The sequence below is a fragment of the Passer domesticus genome, chromosome 3, assembly GCF_036417665.1.
Source record: "Passer domesticus isolate bPasDom1 chromosome 3, bPasDom1.hap1, whole genome shotgun sequence".
In the NCBI taxonomy this organism is placed as follows: Eukaryota; Metazoa; Chordata; class Aves; order Passeriformes; family Passeridae; genus Passer; species Passer domesticus.
This window is the reverse complement of record NC_087476.1, coordinates 75,344,747-75,370,245: the sequence shown is the minus strand read 5'-3', so window position 1 is coordinate 75,370,245 and position 25,499 is coordinate 75,344,747. Positions and strand designations below refer to the sequence as shown.

Here is a 25,499-nt window from a genome sequence, read left to right as displayed (position 1 = left end):
TCTCTTAAAACAACTACATACTTGAGAAGCAATATAGTCTTTTACAATCATAGAATGGCTTGGGTTAGAAGGGAGATTAAAGATCATTGAGTTCCAACTCCCCTGCCATGGGCAGGGACACCTTCCACCAGAGCAGTCTGCTCAAAGCCCCATCCAACCAAGCCCTGAACACTTGATGCTGTGCATCCAATCCAATTCAGAGCCACTCAGGCACAAATCCTGCAAGATCTTCCTGACTGGAAATCCAGCCGAATTTTGCAAGCAGTGGCTATATAGCAAACAAAGTGTCAGTCGCAAGAGAAATTACACTTTCAGACAAGCAAAAAGTACTTTGAGCAGCACTAAGCATTAGCATAATCTTATGCAACTGTGAAAAGCTGTTTTGCAGTAGACCTTCATGTCTGGCATTTTCTACACTTACAGACACACACACACACACATATACTAACTTTTGCTCTTAAGATAAATGGATAAAATTCTGCAAATGGATGACAAGTAAGATATATGACTTTATACACAAAGTAGCCAAAGTGAGTCTAAATATTTTAATAACACTTGTAAGAAGGCACATATAACACATACACTGATGTTCACTTTATCATCACTAAAAACAATGCATTAAACTTAGTATCACCCTTGTGCTTCATAACACACAGACATATTGCCTTTGGTTCAGGTAACACTAAAAGTAGACCTCCAAAAGAGTTATGAGATATTTCTTAAAAAGAAATAGCTTTCAAAAAAAGCTTTGGATAAGGATTTGAATTATTAGCCCAGGATAACCATGTTAGTGCTATCCTGCCACTGCTTCGTTACAGCTACAACACTTGAAAGGCTAGCAGCCTCAGTGAGGCTTCAACAACAGTAGCCACTGCAGTGGCCACTCAGGCTACTCTCACCTTGAGACCTGTGATTAATTGGGTTATCTTGGCATGTCTGTTTTGGATTTGGCTTTACAGCAGTGTGAAATAAAACCATGACCGTATATTCCTATAAGTACATCTGCAAGAACACTGAAGTGTAGAAAAATTTGACACACATCTAGAAATTCCAAATAGAAACACAAATTTTGAAATATCTATCTAGATTAACAAACAACAGGCTTGAATAAATATAGTAAACTAAGCACATGACTATGAAACACATTTAATTTCCTTTCTTAAAAATATTACACATAAAGCTTTGAAGTCATGTAAGCTCATGACCTCATATTATTTCTAAAGGTTTTAACACCCTGCACCACTATTTGGCACAAAGTAATTTTGTTAAGAAAATTAACAGGAGAAAATGTAATTCCTCTAAAGAGGGGCATATCTTTCAAAATCTGAAGCACTAAACCTACAGTTTAACACAGAATAAGAACTATATAGATGAACAAAACCAATAGAAGTTCAAGGACTTCAAAGAGTAATGTTCCATGCTTATTATGGAAGCATTCTGACAACCAATCCCTTTTTTTAAATCAATAATGTAGTCTTAAATTTGTAATGTTTTTATATTACTCTGCTTCATGACCAGATACTAGATTCTTGAAAAGTAAGCTTTTTATAGCTTTAAACAGCACTGTAGTGTGGGCATGGCTATCACACTGTATAAACACTGCACACTGTATTGTGTGTCTGATGCTGCAAGTATAGTCAAATATACATCGCACATGATGAATTGAACACACTTTCTTGTGCAGAATTCTATTCTTGCCAAACAATTCAGGAATAAAACTAAATAGTTTACACAGACAGAACTCAGGCATGAATTCAAGAAAAGCAGCAAGATGTTAAAAAAATACGTCAACAGAGCTGCCTTTTCCAGACAAAGGGCTTTTTTTTCCACCTCTTGGCACAGAAGTTTTGGATGGGAGCCAAGGTGCTACTTATCAGCTGTTTGGTATCAGGCGAGGACTGCATGCGTCAGTGGACCCTGTAGGGACCCTTGGCTTATGGCATGTACCCTGTGGTTCTTATCAGTTTGCAGGGTCTGACACTTCAACCTCTGGAGCATGAAAAGAAAAGAGAAAAAAAAGGGAGAGGGAATGAGGGAGGCAGGAAGGCAGAAACACAGGAAGGCAGGAAGGAAGGAAGGTGTGCATAACTAGGAGGGAGGAGGTCGAACAGGACTGGTGAGCCAGGCTGGACTGCAGGACAGAGCCTTGATTATACTCTGGCCTGCTGTGCTGTGTATGGTTGCAGAAAATTCCAATATAAATTTCTCCTGCTTTCCCCACACATTCCTACAAGAAAGGAACTTCTCATCCAGGTTCAGAGAAAGCAGAATAATGTGTGTGTTGGAGGGACAATGCTCCCTTTTACATACAGCTGATAAAAGGGCTGCCAGAGAAATGAGGAATACGATATACTCATGAAAAAGCTTATCAAGGTAAGCATGTCTTCCAGGAAACCTATGAACAGCTGTACAGGGTCCTGTGGGCCTACGTGGCCGGATGCCTGCTGAGGTTCCGCACGGTGCAGGTTGCCTCCCTGACCCAAGCTGCCACTGATAGTAAAAGATTTTAAAACCACAGAAGACTTGGGCAGTTAGAAAGAAAGCTAGGCTGAGTAGGCCCTGGGAAAATGTTAAAAATAGGCCCTGGGAAACATTAGGCCTTGGGTGTGCCAGGTCATCTGAAATTGCACCTGCGTAACCAGTATATGATAAATGATATAATTGTTAGATGATTGTTTAGTTATAACTATCGTTTAATCGTATGAAGAATCATGAGAAACTATGTCCAAGAGTTTGAGGGGGGATCACGAGAAACCTATGCTTGGATGAAATCAATGTATACAATAGATCAATGTAAGTTTAATAATTAATATGTAAGTTTCTTATTGCAAACAAGACTTAAACAGCCTGGATTATTTCCCCAAATGCATAGCTTCAGCAGGACTTAACATCTTTTGCTATTTATTATAGCAAATTATTCTCAGGACCAAATGAGCCTTATGGTACAGCACAACTCCAAGATTAAAACTTGATTGCACAAATGATCCTTTGTATTTAGTATTTAGAGAAACATTCACCACAGAAGATAATCTTCAAGTAAAGCATCTGCTTCTCAAGGTTCATTCCAACTTAAAAATTAATATAATTACTCAGAAAAATATTGTCTTACCCTACACTTCCTACACAATGTGTATGAATCAGACAGCAAAAGAAAAAGTCACCTCCTTCAGATTAATTTCCTTAATCTATTCTACCTCTAAAGATTCATCACAAGATATAAATTACAGCAGAACACAAAAAGCTGTTAAAGTATCTGTGGAAATTAGTAGGTTTGTACCCTTGAGCAATCTTTGTAATTATTTCCAGGTATTTCCATACAAAAACATTTTCTTATACTGCAGTGACCAGGCTAATACGAATAGAAGAGAAAATAAAAGGCTCAGTGCTTGCATAGAAACCTTGCTTGCTAAGGATTCAGCAGAGCTCTGGAAAGACCTATTGGCTGAGGACCAGGACTGGGCAGCCTATCATAGGTTCTGTTCACTCTAATGAACGTTCTATTTCATTACTTCAAAACACTGTTTTCATAAACGGAATCATCACAAATTGCAACATTTTGTTGCATCTAGCCACACCATGCTTCAAGTTTCATTTCTCGTGTTGTGTCAACTTAGTGAACCTCAACAGTATTGTGTAGTCAGTGGGACAATCACTCATCTGAAGGGGCAATTCTGGTACTAGCACACTTTCTTCTCCAAATAGAACCTACTTTTTAGGTAAATACTAATAATATATTATTACATAAAACACAACAAAAATTTATGACCAAGGATCCTATCATTTAAAAAACTATCTATAGAATTAAACACGTAATCACTGGTTTGCTATGAAAATCTACAAAATTTTCACAATATAATTTTTTAAATTCATATTTTTCTTTTCTTATCTGTTATTTTATTTTAGTCAGACAGGTTGTTGCTTTATCATGTTTAGGAGACAGAGAAAGAGAAAAATAAGTGAGAAGCCTGAAGAGAAACATCACCTGTAGACACTGTTCTACACCCTATCTTTTATGGATGAATTTCTGCATTTGGAAAAAGCCACCACTGCACTCATCTCAAAGGCCTGTGCATAGTGACTGGGATAATGAGTTGGTGGCTTGAAGAGTTTGCTGGTCTCCCTTGAGTCAAATGATAAATAAAGAAGTTATTGGTAGTGATCAAGGATCACTCCATGTGGGATCATGTGTTCCCATGAGGCCCGTGACTTACTGAAGTTACGTTTACGTTCCTTAGAGTGTGATTCTTAGAGTGTGATTTTTGACTCTTTCTAATTTAATTTGAAAACACAACTGACAAATTAATTGCAAGTGTAACTACAAATCTATCACACAAAAACATAAACACTGGATGTGATGCTTCATTAGCCAAGAAAAACAGACACACGCATATGAAAAAATAATGTGCATCATCTCTGAAGACCCTGTCATTCCCATTACGTTTGCTTGAGTACAAAAAAGGGTCTACTTTGTATCTTCACTTTGCAACTGCCCCTCAACTTCCTTCTTTCTTTTTTTTTTGAACAAGATGAGTGTCAAAATCTCAGTGCAAATATACAATATCTAGTAATTTTATACAAGTCACTTTAGGTGCTTACATCTCAATTAGATGATAATGCTTTGTCAGCTGTTTCTTTAATACAATTAAGTAATTTTTTTGCATAATTAAATTGGGTCACAGGCCCTACACGGTGAGTATATATACTGTGTACTATTCTAGCGTGTCTTTCTTCAAATAACAAACCTGATTTGTTTGTCATATAACAAAAGCACAAAGCTACATCAGATTAAGTCAGTGACCAATTTCATGTTCACCTAAGACTCTCCCCCACCCATCATGTCCTGTGGAACCAACACAGGCCTTGAAGAATGAACCACATGGTGCTCCTTGCAGAATCTTGTTCAATTTTTTTATAACATGCTATTTCTACTAAAATATTTAGCACAGTGAAGCCAATAGGAGCTCTTCATATGCCTAAAGATAATCACATTTGTGGTCAGCAAAAGGAAGGACATTTGCTGGTACCCCGCAAACGCTGAACATCCTATTTAGAAGTGTCACCTTGATATTGACCATGTCCACTAAAAATGCTCAAATTAAAAAAACCTACCTTGCCACACCTTTGTTGATTCCTTTACTTTCCCTAACCATTTCCTCCAGTTTTCAATCTCCTGTGCAAACAATTGATGAAATTTGAAATTAAGACTTCCAAACCCCATGTGAGATGGATAAAGCAATCCCCAAACTCTCCTGTCTTAATAGAGAAACCCCACCAGACATTAAGGCAACACTGCTTCTTTTGACATTCTGATGTGATTCTGTTCAATAGCTTTATGTATGAAAACATTTGGAAACCAAAATTACACATCGTATGTAAGTCAGAAGTAAAAGAATTAAGAGAGCTAAAATTGCAAAACCAAAGGATTAACATATCACAGCTAATGAAGTGCCACAAGAGAGTTAACAATCCCATAGCACGGATTGTTATCTTATCCAGAGATAAGACAGGTCTTCAGCTAGCAAAATGATTCAGCACACACTGAAGGGGGAACTTGTTTCCTTACCATATGAAATTTCTCTAAATATTCCTTGGCATGTGATCCCTGAAAAGATCATAGCACAAAAGATAGGCACTTGGGCAAACACAATCTCCAAAATCCATAGAATATGTTTAAAATTTATAAAGATAGAGAGAACATGTGCTTATGAAGTATAAGCACATGTCCTCTTTAATACTGATGTGGATTTTGGGTGTTCTAGGTCTTCATTTTTACCAGGAGAGATTTTGGTTAGCTTTGGCAAATCAAACCATTTTAGGAGTGAACAAAAAAGAATGACAAAATTATTTGTGAATAGAAGGACACTTGAGTCTATTATGACCAAGCTGTACTTTAAAAAAGTTTAAGTTGATTTTAAATATCAGTTATGTAAGAACATCTAAGATATAAATTACTAAGTGTTTTACTTTTTCATTCCATCATGGACAGTACCACAGAAGTAGTAGAAAAGAGTCTATTGTGCTAGTAGGTTAACAACTCTGACAGCATGAAGGTCCACGGAGAAAAAAAGAACACAACCAAACCTAAAATCTGTAAATAAAAGGAAGTCTTTTATGTAGACTCAGTAGAATCTATATTATTATGCATTTGATAGTAAAAACTAGTAAGACTGTCCCACAGGACATTAGTATGGGAAATTAAGCATGCTATAAGGTACATTTGGATTATGCGATCACTATTTAAACAAAATTTCGCCACTGGATTCAGTATAACTACCTGGACAGGTTACTTTCAAGAAAACATCATAGACACATTCATAATTTTTACTACTATTTTTAGCTCTAATTAAAAGTAAATTACAGATTATTTTAACACCCATTTCCTATTTTCTCAAGAGAAATACAATTTATGAAGTTAAAAGTCCAAACTAATCATCTTGCTTCAAGACAAATGACTCAAAGAGCACTCATACCAAAATCATTAGCTGTTCAGCCTTCTGGTAACATTTTTTGGGTTTTTTTCAGCTTGAGGAAATCTCTTCTAAAACAAAAAATGCTGCCATTACTTCACCACTGTCTAAGTAACAGAAGCAGTTCCAGACCTACACACTATATTATCTGACTTTATAATGCATGTCAAAATCAAATTTTTCTAGAAACTTAGACCTTGTGCACCCTAAAATGTTGGGGGGAGGGTGCATGGGGGAGAATCAGTTAGACTCTTTCTAGCAACTGGAGTGCTCAACCAGAGCATTCCCAGCCTGCTTCCTTTGCCTGGGCAGTCTTCACAACCTTAGCTCAATACAGCTGATGAGATATGGCCTTGTTTGTGGGCACTTCATCCCACACACTACCAGACAACATTCCCCCTTCAGGGAAAACTGCCAGAACAACCAAAGCTGATGCAGCACACTGAAAAAGATGCTTATATCCTCCCAAAGAGCTGTAGCCATTTGCAGCCAAACTCCACAAAGTTCTATTTCAACTTACTTTTTCATCTCATTTTTTTCCCTAGATATATAACACAATGACAGAAAAAAACTAAATTCTCACAGAAAAGTCTCTAGACATAGACAGTCCCTATGCAGAGAGAGAATAACAAACTATTTAGCATTAGTAAAGCAACTCTATTAATGGTCCCCTATTAATTTTATCAGTTACTTTCATTATGCAGGAACATTTGTTCTACCTGATTCCTTGGAGTTCTCCATGATTTTTTTTGCCAGTTTTATTTTATAAGCTTTTGTCCTGAAACTCCAGTACAACTACAGCATGTCACCCAGTATCTTACTGGATGCACACAGGTGAATACCATCATAATTAAAATTACTTGGCTGCTCACTTCAGAGGCAAAGTGCAATGTTAAAACTTTTCTGAAAAACACACAATTCATAGTGTTCTCTGGACTGGAGTTTAAGATGTATCCAGAACACTAGAACTCTCACCTCTGCAAGCAGGCTTGTTGTCTGCTCATCACTGGAGAAAGGGTCTTACTGACACAGGTACATGAACATTCCCAGACCAGGAAATGCTTTGGTTTGTTCATAAACCTGTCAGCAGACTTTCCAGTAGACTCCAATTTTTGAGTGGAGAAATGCGTGAGATTATGCTTACAGAATAAAATTTTTGCTCAGAAAATGTTTTCTGTGCTGAAGTCTAGAAGTCAAAACCTGCAAACATGTCCAATTTTAAGTACTACTGACTTCAGCAGGCATATTCACATACCTAAGAAATTTTAAGTTATTCCCACACACAAATGTCTACAGCAGCACTGAAATACTAAAAGGGATCAAAATTGTTGTACAAAGATGACTCTTCAACTACAAGTTTTAAAATAAGAAATCTTGAAAGCTTTTGAAAGTATTTTTAATAGGAAATTTAAGAACTTTGCCTAGTGAAACTAGCACCAAATTGCAACACTGTAGTTCTGTAGTAATACCAGGAATTTTTGGTTTTAAAAGCAGCCTCACCCTTAGAGTAAACATTCGGGATTCCCCCTGGTTTTGTTTCTTGTTCAGGCCCTTCCTCATTAATCAGGCAGGGGCAGGGAATCCAGAAGGATGACTGCAAGGATTTTTCTCTGAAAGGTACAGGTCCCCTTGGACTGCAGCATTCACCCTCTGCTTCTCCAGATAGATAGTAAGCAGGGCCTTGCCTGCACAAGGCTTTGAGTGGTGTCAATCTTCCAGCCACAATAAAACTAAATAACCCTTAGCCTTCCAGACATGAAGTTCTGATGGTTTGCCTTTGGTTTGTGGTTTTTTTTTCTTTAAGCTGAATGACAATTAGGTAGAAATAATCAACAGATGTGTCATCCATGTTTCAAGTAGTAATCCCAGGCTCAAGTGTCTGTGGTTTATTCAAAAGGATTTCAAGGCAAGCCACAAGCATCTGTAGCTGGGAACATTTGAAGAGTGGCTAGATCCTTTCAAATCTGTTGACAGCCTTGAGAAAGTAGTGTGTAACTACTCAGATTGCAGGTCTGGTGAGGACAAACGTGAATGGTGTCGTTTATGGGAGAGAGATGCCAGTAATTGCTTTGGCCTCTCCCTCTAAGGGTCTAGAGTCATGCAAGTGGCAAGACCCAAGGAGCCTCCAAAAGGTCATATAAACTTTCAATGGATGCTTCAAGCTGGTAACAGCCTTAACTTCACATGCTAACTCATTCATCCATTAAGACACAGCCCTTCACAGATAGATCTTTTTCTGCCTATTATAAGGGGCAAACAGAGTTTGGGTACTTGGGAAATGTGGAAAAATTGACAAAAGAAGAACTTAGTAAAAGGGGGTAAAGCAAACATACAACTTATTACCTTCATGTGAGTTTAGCCATGGATTGTCAGGGATTTCAATGTCTGGAACACTGAGGAAGTAAGAGAGACAGCTGTACTTCTACTGTGTGCAGGCATTTTTACACATATAATGGTGAATCAAATAAAACACACCAAAGATAACTGTTTGTAAATACAGATCAAATATTATACAGCTTATTTTCTGCCAAATTCTAAAAACTCACTCATTTGAAAGGGCTCATCATCTTCACAAAATGATTTAAAGAGCCACAGGAAAACCATCTCTGAATCCTGCCTTCACAGTTCTATCAATACAAGAGTGAACATAGCAAATACAAAAATTTTAAGAGGCAAGTAGATTTAACTGAAGTAGTACGAGCAAAGGCCAGATCCCTAGAATGCACAAACAGCTTTTACCTTCAGCCAAGCTGTATACTCTGTCCTTCCCAGACTTAAAATGTTAATGTGACACACGTACTGCAAACTCTGTGCTTGCTCCCACTGGCATACAAAAAAATATCACCTGCAGCATATATTAAGAGACAAAGATTATGCCTAAAAAACTTGTGGGAGTTTTTATGCATTTTAAAAATGAAGAGGAAATGTACATAAAGTTATACTTTTACCTAGTCTGTATTTGACAGCAATGCTGCTTCAGTTTGCATTCTTAAGGTCTTCTATTAATCAGTCCTATGACCCATTACTGATAATGCTTGCAAAGAAAAGAATAACGTATAGGAATTAAAACCACCACTAACACAAAAGAGTAAAAAAAAAAAATTCTATATATTACTATTTTGCAGATGTGCATTTGTGGATGTTTTGTCATTAACAGGATAATTAAATAAATATAGCTTTGATAAATACAAAGCTGGCGTCCACCTTGACAGCAGTGCTGTTCCAGGGTCTGAAATAAATTACACAGTAGCAACACAACCACAGGAGCCACATTATTTAGGCCACGATGTCTTTTACTCATATTTTTGTGTAATAAATAATTATAGTCTAAAACTCACATGTTCTCCATTTAGTCATAGCATATTTTTACCTTTACCCCAATGTTTGGTCCCCAAATCCCAAAATCACACATTTTAAATCCCAAATAAATTTTCTGCTCTGATCCACAGATTTAAATCATGGTGTTTTAATCCACAGTACCATACAGAAACAGAACTGACCCACACTTTTTGGAAAACCTACCAATAGAATACAAGAAACTGAGAAGGCATGCTTTTGAAATAATTATTCAAAATGTAAAACAAGAGCGCAAGTGAAGTTTACACATTAAAGGAAAAAGAAAAACTATATTACAAAGAAATTAATTAAAACCAGTAACTTCTCATGTCACATTCACAGCTGGGTCTCTCTGCTGCAGCTGACAGCATTGGAAGAATTTAAATCAGCAAAAGGAATGCAACTGTCCATCCTCTAGGTAGGAGTGATGTGAGAAGCTGTTAGAGGAAAGCAGTAACCCTTCAGGCTTTGCTCATGTAAGGAAAAAGCTTCTCAATTAGCATTTAAAATTAAAAGCTGCAACATTACTTAATTAAAATAATGTAGCTATTTGGCTCTACTCCCGCTATAGTTTGTAAAAAATCCTCTCCTTGAAGTAGTCAGAGGCCTTGCACAAAGAGAGGGCAGAAGCATTTAAAACAGTGAATGAAAAACAAACCCTACAGTCTGTAGGAAGATCCAGTATTTTCAAGTTTTTTGGGAGAGATTAAAGTATTTTCAATTCATTAACTTGAAATTAGATCCCTGGCTGCCAATTTGGAAGATTACTTGGGTCAGAAAAAGCCTTTTTCTGTTAAATGCAAGTTTCACTGTTCAAGACAAGTTTATCAAAACATTTGCAAACTCCAAAGACCAGACTTAGAGGCAAATAGCTCAATTTGTTTCAGAAATGGTAAAATAAAGTACACTTGCCTTTGGAAGAAGGAGAGAAGGGAGCAGACACCCAAAAAATCAAACCATCACAACAACTGCCAATACCGTCAAACTTAACAGTACCTCAAGTATTCAAATGAATGATTAGTAAAACAAGTTTTAGTTTCCAGGCAGACTTCCACTAGAAAGAATCTCATCTGCATTTAGTCAAGTTGGTTTAAAAAAAAAAAACAACAGAATATTACATGTACACAATTTTTCACTGTAAGACCTCAAGTAACTAATCAAAAAGGTAATGCAATTTTAGACCATGCTAGCACGATGTTATACTTCTTTAATGCCTGATCATGAGATGTGACACAGGAAAACACAGGGTTATTGAAACATGTAAGCAGCAGACACTTTCTAGCTACTAACTTGATACACCTAATAATTCTTCAAAGGGAATCCTGCGCATTAAGTAGTTTTGAAAGTTTGTGTAGTGTCAGACCTGAAACACTTCAGCAGCATTTCCTCAGTAACTTCAAGCTTCACATTCAACATAAAGTTTTGCTAAAATTAAAAAAAATAATAAATTAAAAGGTCACTGTCATCCTTCCCTGTTTTCCCTCTCCCTCAGAAAACTATTAATTCAAAGTCCCAAAATAGCCATTCTCAGGCATTAGAAAAGCCTGGGAATTGCTTACCTAAAGAGCACTAAACTTCACAGGGTAATGAGCATTTAAATCAGAAACTCTTGAATGGTAACCATGATGCAGCCTCAATTATATTTTTGTAAATAAAAATAGCTTTGTTCTAGAGAAAAAAATTCCATTTCCCCTTCTGACATTGTTTTTCCAGGAAATCTTGAGGAAGTTCTAAAGGCCAAACCACTCAGTAGGAACCAGAAATTCCACATGTCCCGTTCTGGTACCCATCAGAGACTTTGTCAGAACCATGGTCAGGAGGGGCAGTTTGTTTTCCATTTAGGTTCATTTTGTGCTATGAAAGCAACTTAAAAAAAAAAATTTCAAAATGGAATTCTGAGGAGAGACATTCTAGCACAGAGAAATGTGACATTTGTAGCTACATTTCACAATGTAGATTTAAATGCCTCCATTTCCACCTGTAAAATGGCTTTTGTGTTAAAAGAGTAAAAAAGTAGTAGACCAGAAAAACTTGTGTAACAAATGAAGAGAGTTATGATCTTTACTGCCATTCACTTATTTTTATGGTTTTTTGCATTTATTTTTTTTCTTGGAATCCTTTCACATGGAGGAGTGGCTGTTGAATATTGTGATAAATCTATGGTCAAAAATTCCACAACTCAATTAAGCAAGGAAGAATAGACAAGCAAAGCAGACACTCTCAGTTATTTCAGTCAGATTGGTCAAATAAGTCGTTACAGTGTCAGGTTGCAAAAACCGCTATCATATGTAGAAGGCTAAAGTCAGTTGAACTATTTTATTGCCAGGAATTTGCTGCCTTTTTTTTTTTTAATCATTAGCCTTTTAAACTTAGGGTATTTTTATAAGTAGGCAATGACCAACTGCTACTGTCTTACAGCACAGATTATTTCTGTCAAAAAAGCTGCATGCTTTATTCAGACTCCTCTAAGATACTAAATAAAACCTTTTAAAATATATATTATTATCTTAATCAAGGTTATCTCTTCATATAGTCATTAAAAGCTAAATAGACTCAAACATTAAATAAATATAGTTAGCAATAATAAAAGACAAGGAATCAGAAGTAGCCAATTTGCAAAAGTTATTTAAAGCACTTAACATAAAATGTCATTAAAAACATGGAAAGTGTTTTCTCTCTTCACTACTTACATGGCTTGCAGAATTCATAAACTGGTATACATTTTATTTTAATCAGGTGCTTAAGCTGTAATCGTCTGGCTATAAGCTTTGCCTTTGTTTTTCCTTTTTCAGCACATGCATACCAAAACTTGTCACTAATCTGCTAGTCTGTACGCTTGGTGACTGAAAAGAAGCAACATTTTTCAAATACAACACATCTGTTATAAACACTTGAGATAAATTTAACTGTGAAGAGTAACCAACAGGTTTTATATTTTACTTAAATTTTTTTGGCCTAACTAATATTCCTTCAAGAACAGAAACTACTGTGGTACCCCTGAGCAACATACACTGAACAGTGAACTGTATTCAGAGGATTTAGTTTACTGACAATTTTTTCTGCCTTTAGCAAACAAGCAAAACTGGAACAAAGAATTTAAAATTTCTTAGTCAACATTTAAAGCTGTTGCCACTGTCAAGCTGATGATGCTAATTTGTTGTATTATTACTAACCCACCAGACCCCAGCTGCTGTCTTAGTCAAACCTGAGTTTTCCAATAACTAGGAACTGCAGTAGGAAAAGCCTACTTTTCATGGACACTCTACAGTAATTAGCATCTGAAATACAGATTATGAATTATAACTTAAGACATTCGCTAAATTACTGCTCCCATCTATCATCCTATCTCTGCCAAAAAAAATACCAACCCAGAATCAAGAAAGTATTATTTATTTCAAATACTTTTTCTTTAAATAACTGCGAAACAGTTTCTACATGATGCATCTGCCAGCTGCTGCATGTAACAGGTGTAACCATAAACATTAGAAAATGCTGCATTTTGATATGCAAACAGCTGAAGTGCTGCCTGATTCAAACATTCCAAACTGGAATTATTTTTGTTTAGCAAACATTGTCACATGAAGTACCTTCAACAGAGCCCCACAACATATGAGAAATTACTATTTATGTTTAACATTCCATTGATATTTATTATTGGTTTTACTCCCATGTATTAGTTTCCAATGGGAATCCTTGCCAAAAAACCACTAATTGTCCGTTTCTCCAACTCTTATTAATTCCTTCTGTTTGGACTGCCAACATCACACATCCTGATTTCTTCCTCTCCTTTCAAAAAGCTTCTATCCAAAAACACAACCAAGCTGTCCTGCTCCCTGAGCTCTGTGGCCCTGTACTGCTTCTCCTTTCTCCTCCAGAATTTGTTTCCTGTCATTCTGGCTTTCCAGAATGCCACTCCCTCTCCTTGTAGTTTTGTACCATTTCTGCATCATACAGTGTCGGAACCCAGAGCATCTCTCTGGATGCCCTGGATGTCTCAAAGCCCTGGCAGGGGCTCGGAGACCCTGGCAGGAAGCCAAAGACACCTGGAAATTCGATCCTAATTCATAGAGCAAATTGCCAACCTTATATGAAGAATTACAGGCCACAAAAGTTTAAGTAGGAATCACAGGGTGAAGGGAAAAATTTTGGAGCACTGTACAGGGGGGTTTTATATGTTGTACAGGGGGGTTTAGAATTCTGTGCATGGGTCGGGAGTCCCAAGATGGAGGAATTTGGGCGTGCCCTGTCCTTCTTCTTTCTTCTCCTTGGCATCCATGTTCAGGATGATGTTGGCATGGTTCATAGGGAAAGTGCACTTGCCAACAAGGGCAAAAAGTATTGGAAATTAAAGGTAAATATTTTATACATAGTTTTTATTATAAAACAGACAACTGCCCCGTGGGCGGGAGAGAGTGCCCTTGGCTGATCTGATCTTGCTGATCAGACCACGGCTGGACAGACAGAAAAACTTTGTAGATAAGGAACAATAAACTCAACTGAAGACCAAAAGCAAGAGTCCAGACTCTTTCTTCAAAGCGCGGCCTGCCCAGAACCACCTTTTCCCGTGCTGGGGCAGAGACAACTGACAGCCGACCCCGGCAATACAGCACAGTAAACTCTCCTGGCAAAGTAGAAGCAGTTGCTCATGAGCAGCTGGAGAAGTTTACGCAGCTTTTCCACACTCACTGAACACAAGTGTTTTAACCACAGAGACAGCACGAACAGGTACTTTCTTCATGGCACTCAAGGTACTTGAGTATACATGAATTGCACATAGTACATGCTAGAGAGCGCCCAACAACTGGAGCCAATTTCCTGCAAAGGAGTGAGGCAGAGTTTCCACAGATGGTTACTAAGCACAAGTTAGAAGAGTACAAGCAAAGTAACACTGATGGACTGAGCCCTCAGTTTTCATCTCAGCCACTTCAATATTCAACAGCACACTTGCCTCTTATATTATGCTAGGCTATTATGCTCTCACAAGCACAAGAGAAGGCAAGCCATACAATGGCCAAACCAGATCCAACCACTTCAGTTGGAGATCTTCTCATAAGCATTACAAGGGTTTCCATGTTCAAAAGTTGTATGACTACAAGCTTCAAGTGTTCTTTGCACCTCCAAGGCTTTCAAGTTTGACAGAAGAAATAACAAATTATTCATTAATCTCCACATAAAAGTAGAGAACTGTCAGTGATGGAAGTGACATGTCAGTCAAGTGAGTAGGTGAAGCTCCCTCTTATCTACAGGCAGGAGGCAGAAAAGGAAAGAAATCTCTTTTGGAGTTAAAAAGTTTCAAGGCCATTTGCTAACTTTATCATTCCTTTTTTTTTTTTTTTTTTTAACTGGAAAAACATGAAGAAGCAAACCTGTCCTGGTTTGACGCTGGTGCAATGCCAATGCCCCCATGAAAATATAGTCTCTTTAGTGGCTGCTGTGAGATGTGACCAGAAATAGAGCATAACAGGGTCCAATTTAGGAATAAAGGAAAAAACCCCTTTATTAACTACAATATATAAAAAGGAACACACACAGAACTCAGAATGAAAACCTTCCAAAACATTCCTCCTCCTCCTCCCCCCAATTTTTCCATCACAGCACAAAATAAAATCTTAGATTTTCAACCCAGTCATCACCCTCACATAATCAACTCTCAGTTCATCACCACCCCTCAGGTAATCAACTTTCAGTTCATCAAGGAGAGAGGAGTCCCCCTTGTACCACAGGCTTCCCCTGAAAACACAGCTGAAACCTCTTGCGTTTCCATGTCACTCTTGGCACCGCCCGGAGAACATCTGTCCTCATGACCTCTACTTTCCATGTCCAGTGTTCTCACCACTGTGCGTGGACCAGAACTGTTTCTAGGGTTCCCATTTTAAGGATGCTTTGCCCATTTCCAAAAAAGCAACAGTCTTGCACTTTTGAGACAACAGTCCCCCCCAAATTCACCCTCTGGGGCTGAGGGGTCTCAACAGATATCAACAGAGATCTTCCTCTTCACTTCTGAAGACAGAGGGCATCACCACACCCTCCTCAGCCATCTCTGTTCATGCCACTGCTTCACCACACTCTCTTTGGCTTCAAGGCATTGCCTCCCCATAAATGCAGTCTCTGTGTCCCAGGAAAAATGGGTCTGTCCATGGCTATACAAGAAAAGTGTCCAGCCAAAGACCACTCCATCATTTCCTCCCACCTAGGATTCTTCTCAACTCCTTCTGACATCTTCCACTTGCACAAACTTCCACCACACTTGCTGATTTCCACCTGTTTAATCTCTCTTTCTCTCTCTCTTCTCATCCAGATCCAGGAGGATCAACATTTGTAAGGTTATCCCACAAAAGGGTTAAAATCTCGGGATCTGCCTGCCCAGAACTCCCATGGCTGCCAAGGCACCTTGTCTCACTACACCCTCCTCTTCTTCTCGGCTGGCCGTGCTACCAGCACGTGGTATCAAATTTCAAGGTACCACAGGCACTGGCTCAATCCCCCCCCCCCCCCCCCCCCCCCCCTCTCTCTCCGGGCGGGGGGCTGCCCAAGGCCTCTCAGGGCTCCTCCACCCTTCCATTCTGCAAGGCCTTCACCCACTCTCTTTGCCCAAGGCTCCGGCCTACCTCACCCCTGGCTTCCCCTCCCCCAGCCAGCCTGCGGCTGGGCAGGGGAGGTCTGATCTTTTTCACAGACCAGAACCAAGGGAGCTCCCCTGGACCATTCTCTGCTTTTTTAACCCCCTGTGTCCTCAGAGGTGGTCCATGTCTTCCGTGGCCACACCAGGTGTCAGTATTCAAATCTGACCACTGATTGGTTTTGACTACAACTTCCCAAAAAACTCACTTCCTTCTCAACCTAGGACATGAACAGCAAATTTTGAAATACACCTTTCACGGACCTTGTAGAAATTGAAAGAGAAAAATGTATAAATTCTAAAGTCATTGAATTTTTCCTGCAAACAGCAAGAACTGAAAGAACTGAACCTTCTTCAGAAAAAAAAACCAAAAAAAACCAAAAAGAAAAAAAACAAAACCAAAAAACAAAAACCAACCAACCAAACAAACAAAAAACCCCTGTCAGTCACAAATGAGTCAGTCAAGCATTCTTATTAACAAAGGTTTCTCACTTTAAATCCCACAGTCACTACAAGCAATGCCAAAATTTTTAATCTTAGAAAAGCAGATAATTCATCCCATTCAGTTGACCAGCTCCACCCTTTTCCTCTCAAAAGGAGCTAACACCTTGCTCTTCACACAGCTAGGTAATCTCTCTCTAGGAGAGACCACAGGTATGAATGGAACAACTCAGCAACAGCTCTTTTCTCCTCACATGGAAGACTGACTTTTCCATCCAGTAAAGATCTTTCTGCTCCTGTGGTTTTTCTTTCCTTTTTGGTAGCATTTTGCCCTTTACACCTCACTTGGCCCTCCTTTTTCTTGTTTTTGGTTTTTGTTTTGTTTTTTTTTGTTTGTTTGTGGTTTTTTTTGTTTGTTTTTTTTTGTTGTTGTTGTTGTTGTTTTTTCGGGGTTTTTTTTGTTTGTTTTGGTTTGGTTTGGTTTGGTTTTCGGTTTTTTGGGGTTTTTTTGTTTTGTTTTGTTTGTTTTTTGGTTTTTGTTTTTGTATCTTCTGCCAGTTGTAAATATCTGCCAAAACCTGTCATTTGGTTGCTGTGCTTATAGTATGGGACCAATTTGCTGCTGAGGGCTATCCACCATGGACATTAATCTCGGTTTCCTCACAGCTACCAAAATACCATACTTTTTTTTTTTAAAGGATTCAAAGTGCTCTTTAAGCACATTAGCAGCACTGCCAGAGGCATCCTGTAGGGGGCATACCCATATTAGCATCACATTAGCAGGCTATTTATACATAACTGATTCAGAAGTTGGCTTCCAAAATTACTTTCCTCATGTACTTCAGTCATGGCACCTTGGTTCCTGTGGTTGAACAGACTCAGGGCAAATGCATGGAGGCTTCCCTGCAGGCTGAGCCACATCAGAAGATGCACTCCAAGTAGTCCAAGGGTATTATAATGCACAGAACTGAAGTAGATCCACACTGAAATAAACCTCATGAAAATGCATAGGATCAATGTTGAATCCTTAGCACAAAACTCGTTTCCCCTACAAATCCACTTTGCACTCATCTACTTTTCCACATCTCCTCCCCTGCAACACATTTCCGTTTCACTGCCCCATTTCTGTGGTCATCACTGCATAGCATCCTGAAAAGGGTTAGGGGTTAGACTCCCAAGCACCTTGTTCCATTAGTTGTGTGCACTGCGATTCTCCTTTGTCATCAATATATTAGTAAACTCTGCATATCACCAATAGCTTTTGCCTGGAAGAGCACTTTTTCACTAACACAAAATGCACTGAAACAACGGTGTGAATGAGAACAGGATTGCAAACCAACTTACCCCTCCAGCTAACAGAAATCCAGTTCATTCGCTCACGTGCTATACAAGTCCTCAGCAAGTCACATGCTGCCACCCCTCTCAGTACACTGGGTTGCACACCATGAAGGATAAGTGCATTTTTGACTAGTAATGCTGCATCACATTCACATCCACACAGTACCACAGGAAGTCAGACAGTCTGCTGACCTGCAGTTTGCCACAGTACCTTCCCAGGCAGGAAGGCAGTGACTACATTGTGCCTGCAATTCGAGATCAGGAATCTGAATGCCAAAACATGGGAGTCCAAAGCAGAGACAAGAAGAAAGAATGAATTTTGAATTCACCCCATTAGACTTATGCCAGTCTGGAAACAGTCTGTACAAGTTAGAACCACTGCAGGAGTCTAGAGGAGAAAACATCCACACTCCACAGTGTTTACACCTTCAGTCCTGACTTGCCAGATCAACAGCCTCTCTGCTTTTTTCCCCATAACAATTTCTGGTCTCACAAGCCAATTTCAACTCAAACCAGCACAGGGCAAGAGTTATCCAAAAATATCTACATTTCTGAAAGTTTTATGACCACTGGCAACTGGGTAAACTGGCATGCCCATGGTTAAAAGAGCTTCAGATTTTCTTTTGCGTGCCCAAGGCTTTATCAATCAGCACACTGGCAGCCAGTCAACACACACCATCAGTCACATCATATCTTCTCCACATAGCTGCTGAGGCCCATGGGAGAAAAAGTATTTGGGGACACAGGCCAAAAGCACTACAGTGGGGAAGAGGTACCTCTAGAGATACTAAGTTCAGAATATGCAATCCATGTGAAACAGCACTAGTTTTGTATAATTTCCAAAAGAAATTAGCAAATTTGATAATGAAAATACAGATGCAAATGTGCACACAAATGTGAAAAATATTTAAAGTTCTGTCCATTTGCAACAAAAATATTCATCTCTTTCAGGGGGTTAACACATCTGAGATCACTCCAGAACAGCTTGGTAAAAAAGAGGGTATATTTGTGCCTCCACCGAGAAAATGGCGCCAATATTGGCTAAATCCTTTAAACATATAAAGACATCTATAGAGGGGGACCAACCACCAGACAAAACCAGTGGTAAAAAAACTTTATCAGTCCCACCATTTGGTTTTATGGAGCTAATTAACCACTTGTTGTTTCATTCAGGATCCAACCAACCCTAACTTTGCCCAGCCCGAGGCCAGCTCAACAGATAATGTGATCTGACACAAATCAGCATCTCTGGCACACCCCTTCCTCTTCTGTCTACTATTAATTTCTTTCCCCACAAAGTCTTCCTTGCAGTTCCTAGGCACATCAACATCAATTCCCTCCTTGGGGAAATGTTTTCCCTTGCCCTCCCTTGAGCTAGCAAGCAGAAGATCTCAGAAACACCAGCACCAAGTCTTTCAGCAGCCATGTTGGCACATGCTAGCTTGAAGTATCTCTCAGACTGCCTTAAACCAACAAGGTCTCAGAGCTCCAACTGCTGTCTAGCTTTTTTCCTTTTCTTTTTGATATTTGCCCTCACAGAGCTTAATGAAAACAAGCAAGCATCACATGTAATTATTACTACTATAATTAGTGCTAAATCATTAGGCAATTTATCAAAATAAAAATAAAATCTACAGTTAATAAATTTTCCAAAATGGATAACTGGTTAACAGTGTCTGTCTTTATAGTTAAGAGTGCCCAACACTATTCCTTAAAATCATCACTTAATAAATCAAAAATTTTTATTAAAAGTTTTCTGTGACTCACTTTAATTCAGTGGAACTTATATTCAATGCAAAAACAAAGAATTCATTCAGGAAAACAGTAGAAAAAATTGTACAGATTTACCCACATTCAGTACATTCTACTCATTTGCATATATATCTAATTACGTCTAGTGTCTCATGGAGTTAAAAATAGGAACAGGGATCAAAACATAAATGAGAGTGATACCCAGCTATGCAAGACTTCCCCAAATATGTTTAAACAGTAACCAATTGAGATTCTCAACTGACTATGCTCAGAACACTTGTCCCAGAACCGCCAAGTTCCATCTGCATTAAATATGTTCTCAAGGTATGGTTAGTCTCAGGAAAAACATTCAGCTCCAGAGAAATAACAGTAAAATTGGTAGCTCTCCATGTTATAAGCATGTTATTTAGCCTCAAAGGGTGGTTGAAAAAGTTCTTTTTGGAATCCGCACTTTATAACATTCTGCTCAGCTTCCCCTCAATTTTGCTTGGGTTGAAGTTTCACTTCACAGCCTTTTTAACAAAAACTGCCACATGCTGATAATTTAAGAGGCCCCATTTTACAAGCTGGATAGCTGATTTTTTTTACAATAACAATTTTAAAAAACAATTGTTATTGTAAAAACTAATCAGCTATTCAACTTGTAAAAACAATTAAATTTTGCCAGTTCTTTTTTTTTTTCAGTTTTACTTTTTAAGGGAAATTTAAGAAAAAAAGCCACAGTCTTATGTCATCATTTCTCACTTGAGAAAGGCCAGAGTTCAGAAGTTAGAGTAAACTGAGTCAGTCTCATAATTCAAGCCTTTCCTGAGCCAATGTGGTATCGTTATCCTAAGGGCTGTCTTAGCCAACCCACAAAGTACACTTTTCATCTTGAAAGAAACAGCAGTGCACACCTACTAATCTCTATGGAAGTGTGACCTCAACACCTGCCTTGCAACAGTTAAACTATGCAAGAGATGTATTAAGTCATATTTCTTTTTAACTACATTTAAAGAAAACAAAATTAAGATTTCTACATAAATGCAAATCAGTCAAGTGTTATAACCACGTATTCTACTCTCTTTTAAAATTACTTTCTCTGAATGTATAATTGAGGTTATATAGATCACTTTTAAAAACAGCAGTCCTCCTTCTAGCTGATAAATATGTAGCTCTATGCTTCCAAATTTCTACTGGAAACACCATCATAGCATGCTCTCCCACATGGAGCTTTCAGATCTTGCCAGAAGAGCACAAAACTGAGCTTCCAGAATTAGCACAAAACAGCTTCCAGAATTAGAAAGCACACAAAGTATATAAATCACCAAAATATATAAAGCATCAAGAATACAAGTTAAACATCATTATCCTGTAATGATTTATGTATATGTATATTCCAGCATCATTCCTGCAAACTCCTTACAATAATCAATCTGCTTGGAAATCAGCATGTGCAAAGCACACAAGACCTGAAGTCAGACAGAAACAATCTATCATCTTCAGGTAACCCAACCTCCCTCCTGCCTCCTTCCCAACACCCCAGCCTCTCAGTTAAAATCAGTTTTATGTGGGTAGCAGCTTAAATAACAACATGATATTTCAGTGGCTATTTCTTCTATAATAGCTCACAGAGAAAAAACAACAAATATTTTGTGCTTACATTTATTTTCTTGAAGATGGTCAAGTGCAGTCTAGCAGCTCCATCTCCTGCAGCTGACAGCAAGAATGGTGTTGCCTCAGAAATGGCTTAAGAATAATGAATAAAACATGAGCTCTAGAGAAATGTACGTTAAACAAGATCAAACAGACAAATCCTACATGCTGGTGTGGTCTATGTCTGTTATGTGCACATATATGTTCATGGACAGTCTTGTATAACATTTGTTGCTTCACGTGTATTCCACTCTGCCATTTTTCCAGCTAACAGCCCAGAACCTTGTACAATAAACCACATCTATGACAATTCCTTATCTGTATTTTTAACATGCTTTCAATGTATGCAAACATCCAAGACAGCACTCTAGTTAAAAAGTACCAACATAGTACCATTGTAAGCAATATTGGGCAAAATATCAATTAATAAAATCACCTTATTTGTGGTTAAAAACACTGCGGCCAGTTTCCTCTATATGAGCTACATGGCACCACTAAAATTCAAAAATTCCTCGCTACTTAGCTTATATTCTTGGAGTCAAAGGCAGCCTTGGATAACTTTGCTGACATCAGTATAGGTACAGCTTTTATCACAGAAGTGTTTGCACAATTTACTTTCTAAAGCAACTTCACATCAAAATCTCTGGATACCAAAACCAACTAATAAACCACTAATGTTGCTACAGTATAATTGCTTGGCTTAAAAGAACAACACAAAACCCACAACACACACACTTCCTAATGTTACCAAACACAATACAAATGTCAGTATACATGATACTCCCTGAATTAAAGCAAGAAAGAGTGAGATAACACCACTTCAATATGTTCAATATGTTTCTGTCAGTGCAGTGTTAGTGCTAGAGATGATTATAGTGTTAGCAACGAAATACAGAAAATTGCAAAACAGAAAAGTGACTTGCTATCGCTAAATGAAACACTGGCAAATAACTGTGACCATGGCTACATAAAACAGTGTAGCAGGCATAAAGCCTGCACGGCCTCCTTGGCGGTCAGAAGCCTGAGCTAGGAAATATCAAAGTCAGCATGACTAAGGCTTTAGAAGCCCCTCTCTTCCGTCTTTTGGACCCTGCTATCTCCCTGCAAGCCCATAGGTCACTTTTCCCTTGACCCTTACTATTGGACAGTTTTCAAAACCCCTGTAGGGTATAAAAACCCCTAACTCTGCCCGGTTCGGGAGAGGAGAGCTGTCACTGGACCCTTCGCGGAGACCCAAATAAAAGAACCCTGCGGAACCCATACAGCGCTTCTCCCTCTCTCTCTGCGTCTGCTGCGGCGACACATAGGGCGACGGCATCAGGCAAGCTGAAAGAGCTGAAACCACTAAAAAGCTGACTGCAAATCACTATAGCTTGTTTGGGTTGCCTGAGCCCCACCGCTGAGCTATCCTGGCCGGCCGGCGCCGGCATTCCCCGCTGGGCTTCTGCCCTGAGGGTAATAGCCTGGCCATAGCTGGCGCACCGAACATAGCGGACGCCCGAACAGCGAGGGGCCCCTGGACCGACATCTGAACCGCCGCAATATTCTGGCTGCGGAACTGAATGCCGGACCTGGCATCTCAGAGGAGCAGCATTTCTTCGTGAAATTGTCACTGCCTCCGCTCGCCAGAAATCCTGGAAGGAGAAGCTCTTCGTTCTAGAAGGACTCTTCTGGACAGGAGGTCAGCCGACCCGCACACCAACACCTGAACACTTGTTCGTGGAGGCTGATGAGCAGATGACCCCCAGCAGAACTTTGACCCACAATAGGCTGAAGAAGTGTAAGTTTAACTCAGCCTTTCTTGCGCGCAAAATATTTTTTCCTTGGGTCCTTTTTTTTGGGTTTTTTTCTTTTTTTTCTCTTTTTTCTGCTGGCGGGGACTGAAAACGTGGGATCAAAGCTTAGTACATTTAAGCGATCCCAGAACGAGAGAGATTTATATTCACTAATCCTAGAAATCCTATCTTCTAACAACTTTTCTTTTTCTAAAGGTAACCTTTCAAAAACTAACCTGAAAAAATTTATAAAGTGGATTCTCTGCCACTTCCCAGACACTAATACACAGACTATTACCTTAGACTCCTTTTGGGATACAATTGGGACCACGATATATAAGTTTCAAACTAACCAAGACTTTTCTGTAACCCGGTTTTTACCTATGTTTCACGCTATCACTAAAGCTGTAGAAAAAACTAACAAAAAGATAGTAACTTCTGGGCTAACTTCTGTTGGACACGGGAAGTTCTTATCTGACTCAACAGAAGTGCCTCTTTCAAATGCTAATCGAGGAGATAACACCCCCTCCACCCTGGAATCCAGTACTCCGCTGGATCCAAGCGTCCTGCCGTCTGCGCCGCACCCCCCCGACCCCGCTGCGCGCACGGCCCCTCCCCACCCCCACTTCCCCCCCGCCTGCCCCTCGGGAGCCACACCCTGCGCGCCTCCTTGCTCTGTGTTATCTCTGAGAGCATCTGCGCCAGTTCCTGCCGGGACCGACCCAAACCCCACCCCTCCCGCTGCTCCCCCCAACCTTGCTGGGGCCCCCCCACCCCCTTTTCCGTCCCTCCTGTCCCTGCCGCGCCCGCCCCCACTCCCTCCCCCACCCTCGCCCCCCCCGCTACCATCGCGTCTTTCCCTGCCCCCGGCATCATCCCTGCTGCGGCAGGGGATCAGCCCGCCTGCGTATCTGCACCCCCCCCCCACCGTCCCTGCTGCCGCCGGAATCGTGCCCGCCCGCGTACCCGCCCCAGACCCAAGCCTCCCTGTATCCGCTGCACCCTCTTCCAGTCCTGCCACCTCCTCCCTCCCGCACCTCCCCTGCCCCCACACCCAGCCACACACCCACCCTCAGGGACCCCTGTCGGGACCCCCCAGACTTCCTTCAGTTCTGCCCCCCCTCCCCACGCCCCCCAGTCCTGTGCATGCTGTCTCACGCATTGTACGGCCACCCCAGCCCTGCTGCCTCCCTGTAGCCACGTTCTGCCATGTGCTGCCTTATACCCGGTCCAGTCACATGCACCTCTGCCAAATGCTGCTCCAGCCAGCCATAAGAAACATAAGGCAAGGCCTGATAGCTCTCACTTCTCGTCATCTGATGACAGCAGTGACAGCGATTCTGATTTGGAAATAGAGTATGTTGATCCATGGGCAAAAATAAAAATGGAAGCCACACAGGCAGGGGACTGGCAATTAGCTCAGAGAATTACTGCCTTTCCAGTAGATTATAAGAAGGGAAAAAGAGGAGGTGCTACTACTAGAAAGACATGGGAACCTATTACAAATAAAGAACTTGTGCAGTTAAGAAATACAGCCAAAGAACATGGTAGAAGTTCACATATTTTTAGAAATTTCCTAGAAGCTACGTTCTCAGCACATGTTTTGGTACCCCACGATATTAAGAATATTGCCCAGTGCCTCCTTTCTCCCACCGAGTACATGCTTTGGGAAAGGCATTGGAAAAAGCAATTAAAAACATTATCAGATAACTATGCTGCAGATACTGATAAGTCAAACTTTACACTCCAACAGCTGGCTGGTGAAGGAGATTTGCAAAAACCCTCTGACCAAGCTGATACTTTAACTAAGGCAACATTACAAGACGTGGCTATAGCAGCAAAAACCTCCTTACTCCTTACCCCTGATGACTCTACCCCTACCCAGTACTTTTCTACTATTAAACAAGGAATAGATGAAAGCTTTATCAAATTTGTGGATAGAATTAAGGATGCTCTGGAAAAACAGATAGAGAGCACAGAGGCAAGAAAAGAACTGTTGTGTAAACTTGCCATGAGTAATTCGAATGAAAAATGTAAAGCACTTCTGAGAGCCTTACCCTTAGACACAGAACCTACCATAGAGCAAATGCTGGAAAGCTGCACACGCCACTTGTCCACTGAAGATACAGTGGCACA

The 25,499-nt window shown here is 39.8% G+C and overlaps 1 protein-coding gene across 5 annotated transcripts in view; it reads right to left on the bottom strand.

The window, feature by feature from the left end:
* Positions 1–25,499, bottom strand: part of PDE10A (phosphodiesterase 10A) — a 194,349-nt gene that overhangs the window by 134,054 nt on the left and 34,796 nt on the right. For 3 of the 5 annotated variants that reach the window (XM_064414059.1, XM_064414061.1, XM_064414062.1), the window contains exon 2: positions 21,596–21,681. The exons of the other annotated variants lie outside the window; for them this stretch is intronic. In XM_064414059.1, the coding sequence (XP_064270129.1) occupies positions 21,596–21,681 (86 nt within the window). The remainder of the gene's footprint in view (positions 1–21,595; positions 21,682–25,499) is intronic. 5 annotated transcript variants of the gene reach the window in all.